Here is a 2,823-nt window from a genome sequence, read left to right on the forward strand (position 1 = left end):
TGTCACGGTCACCTACATAAAATGCAGCTCTTTTTATGTGCCCTTCTAAATAGGTACATGATCCAAGAAACACCAAATTCTCTTCTTTGTCTCCTGTGGGATAAAATTTTAAGAAGAAAATTTGTCTCCAGGAATCAGTCCTTCCCCGAGTCCTTATTTAGAATGTCTGTTTCACCTGTGGGTCTGCTCACCAACTCTACAGGAACTCCTATCCCTCCCTCCTCGAATGCCTACCTCTCCCAATCCCTTCCACCTCACCATCAGAAAACCAGCAGAGAGATACTCAGTCATCAGCTCCTCAAAATTTATTTTATTGTTATTATTCCTTGTCCAATTTGGATTCTCCACATGTGGATTAATCCTGTCCACCCTCCTGTGAAGATCCTTCACATGAGTTGAGGTCTTCATCCTTCTGTGAAGATCCTTCCCATGGGTCGAGGTCTTTGTCCTTCTGAGAAGATCCTTCCCATGGGTCGAGGTCTTCGTCCTTCTGTGAAGACCCTTCCCATGGGTCGAGGTCTTCGTCCTTCTGTGAAGACCCTTCCCATGGGTCGAGGTCTTCGTCCTTCTGTGAAGATCCTTCCCATGGGTCGAGGTCTTCGTCGTTCTGTGAAGATCCTTCCCATGGGTCGAGGTCTTCGTCGTTCTGTGAAGATCCTTCCCATGGGTCGAGGTCTTCGTCGTTTTGTGAATATCCTTCACATGAGTCAAGGTCTTCGTCCTTGTGTGAATATCCTTCACATGAGCCTAAGTCTTCGGCCTCCTGTGAACATCCTTCAGCTGAGTCATCTAGGTCTTCATCCTCTTTTGAATATCCTTCCCATGAGTCTAGGTCTTCGTCCTTCTGTGAAGATCCTTCACATAGATCTAGGTCTCTGTCCTCCTCATCTTGGATTGGATTGATGGAGTTGTCTTGGGACTGGTCATTCTCTATTTGATTTGAATTTATTTTCTTATGGTTCCTGTAGTAAAACACTAATATTGTTGGATATTGTGATTTTTTGGTCTTCTTCAAAATTTGTTCAGAGGCTAAAGCTCCGTTCAGTGTCTCCAGCGTCTGGTAAGAAAACAGGGAGAGGCCAGAAAGACGTTATTTTTGGTGAATAGGGTAGAGGCTGAATAGCAGTGGTGGCGGGGGGATGGTTTATGAGAAGAAACGCAGATTGAGAAAGGAGTTTGTGCCAAAGAAGATCAAGGTGGAATCATAGGGTAGGATCTATGGTGAAGAAGAAGAGGAGCATGGCTAGGGTCATCTGTGTTAGTCCAAACTGCACCATTTTGTAAGCTCTTTGCGATTTTGCAAACCTTGGTCAAAGAGAAACATTCCATGGGGGTTTGGGCAATGAGAAAAATCTTGCCTAACCACCTCAACACAAGGCACACTGACCGTTTACATGCAGGTAGTTGTTCTGAGTGTTTACATGTAGGATACTACAATCTAAGACCAACATGTGCAACAGTGTGGGCATTGTTCAACTTCCTACTGGGAATTATGTCCAGTGGAAAAAAAAAAAAGGAGGCTTTTGGATTGGAAGAGAAGTACAACCATCTTCTATCAAAGACTACCTGAGAGTCTATCTAGAAATGTCAACCTTAAAAAAGGCTTTTACAATCATTGAGGTTAGCAAGATTGTCCAACTAACGAAACACTCCTATCATATCTTGCTCGGCAAAGTTCTAAGAAACGCCACGATGACATCCCACTAGAATAAGAGACAAACAGCCTGATCATAAAAGCATCTTAAATATCCTGCCAGGATCATAAAAACACCTTATCAATATCCTGCCACGTAGCAAGCCATACCGCCCAAACCCCTCCCACCCATACCTGTAAGTACCAGAGCCTGTAAGTAGCCGTGCGTTCTGGCATTAAGGTGGTCCCCCACTTCCACAGGTGTCTGGAGCGTACCTGTGTTGCTGTTTGAGCCACCCCCTCTCTGTGTGTCTGTCTTTCAGCCTCATCTTCCCTTCAAATCCTAACAGTCTTACCTTGTCACTTTTTTTGTTGTTGGATATACTTTTCATCTTGGTGCTTGAAGTTGGCTTTTTCATATCTATAGCTGTTTGTAGAATGTCTATACTAGGCTCTTCAAGAGTGCATACTTCCACAGCTGTATTGAAGCTTGCCAGTGGGTTGTCCCAGAGCTCTTGCCCTCCCTATATATACCCTCCTGGTGACAAGGCAAAGCCACACCCTTGAGCTTTGTTTGATCATACAGGCAGTGTCCCAGCCAATGGCAGTCCTAGGATGGCTTTGACATCACAAAGTACCACCCCTGACAACTTCCTGGGCTTGGGGGGAAAGGATGAAAGGGTTGTAGAGAAAACCAAATGCTGTTGTTCTTTCAGCATCCACTGAAGATGCATCCCAAACTGATCTACCGCCACTCCTCATTTCTCCATGTTTAATGTTCATGGTTCACATGGATGTGAGAGGATGATTCCTTCAAGCCTTTCCCCATAGTCATTCCTCTTAAATGATTCATTTCCTTGTCTTCCAGCACTCATCAGACACTAGTATTTTGGATGTCTCACCTCAAATCCCTCCAAGCTAATGTGACCCATTTAAAAGTTCCCTGTGCTCTGCATTCTTCCCAACACTAACATTATGTTTCATCATTTTATTAAAGCCATTGTAACGGTGTGAAGAGATATTTCACTTTAGTTGTAATTTGCAATTCCCTAATGATTGGCAATTCTCTTTATTTTAATGTACTGATTTTCCATTTGTATGCCTTTTACAAAATATATGTTCAGGTTCTTTGCTCACTTCTTAATGGCATTATTTGTCTTCTTGCTATTAAGTTTTTTGAGTTTCATATA

At 43.3% G+C, this 2,823-nt stretch overlaps 1 protein-coding gene across 1 annotated transcript; it reads right to left on the reverse strand.

The window, feature by feature from the left end:
* Positions 1–346: 346 nt before the first annotated feature.
* Positions 347–2,052, reverse strand: LOC108292753 (sperm protein associated with the nucleus on the X chromosome N2-like). Its single transcript, XM_037733226.1, has 3 exons — positions 1,990–2,052; positions 761–1,057; positions 347–526 (listed from the first exon to the last, which is right to left on the reverse strand). The coding sequence occupies exons 1-3, from the start codon at positions 2,050–2,052 to the stop codon at positions 356–358; spliced, it is 531 nt and encodes a 176-aa protein (XP_037589154.1). The 3' UTR covers positions 347–355.
* Between the last annotated feature and the right edge of the window lie 771 nt (positions 2,053–2,823).

Source organism: Cebus imitator, unplaced genomic scaffold (genome assembly GCF_001604975.1).
Source record: "Cebus imitator isolate Cc_AM_T3 unplaced genomic scaffold, Cebus_imitator-1.0 Scaffold504, whole genome shotgun sequence".
Classification (NCBI taxonomy): domain Eukaryota; kingdom Metazoa; phylum Chordata; class Mammalia; order Primates; family Cebidae; genus Cebus; species Cebus imitator.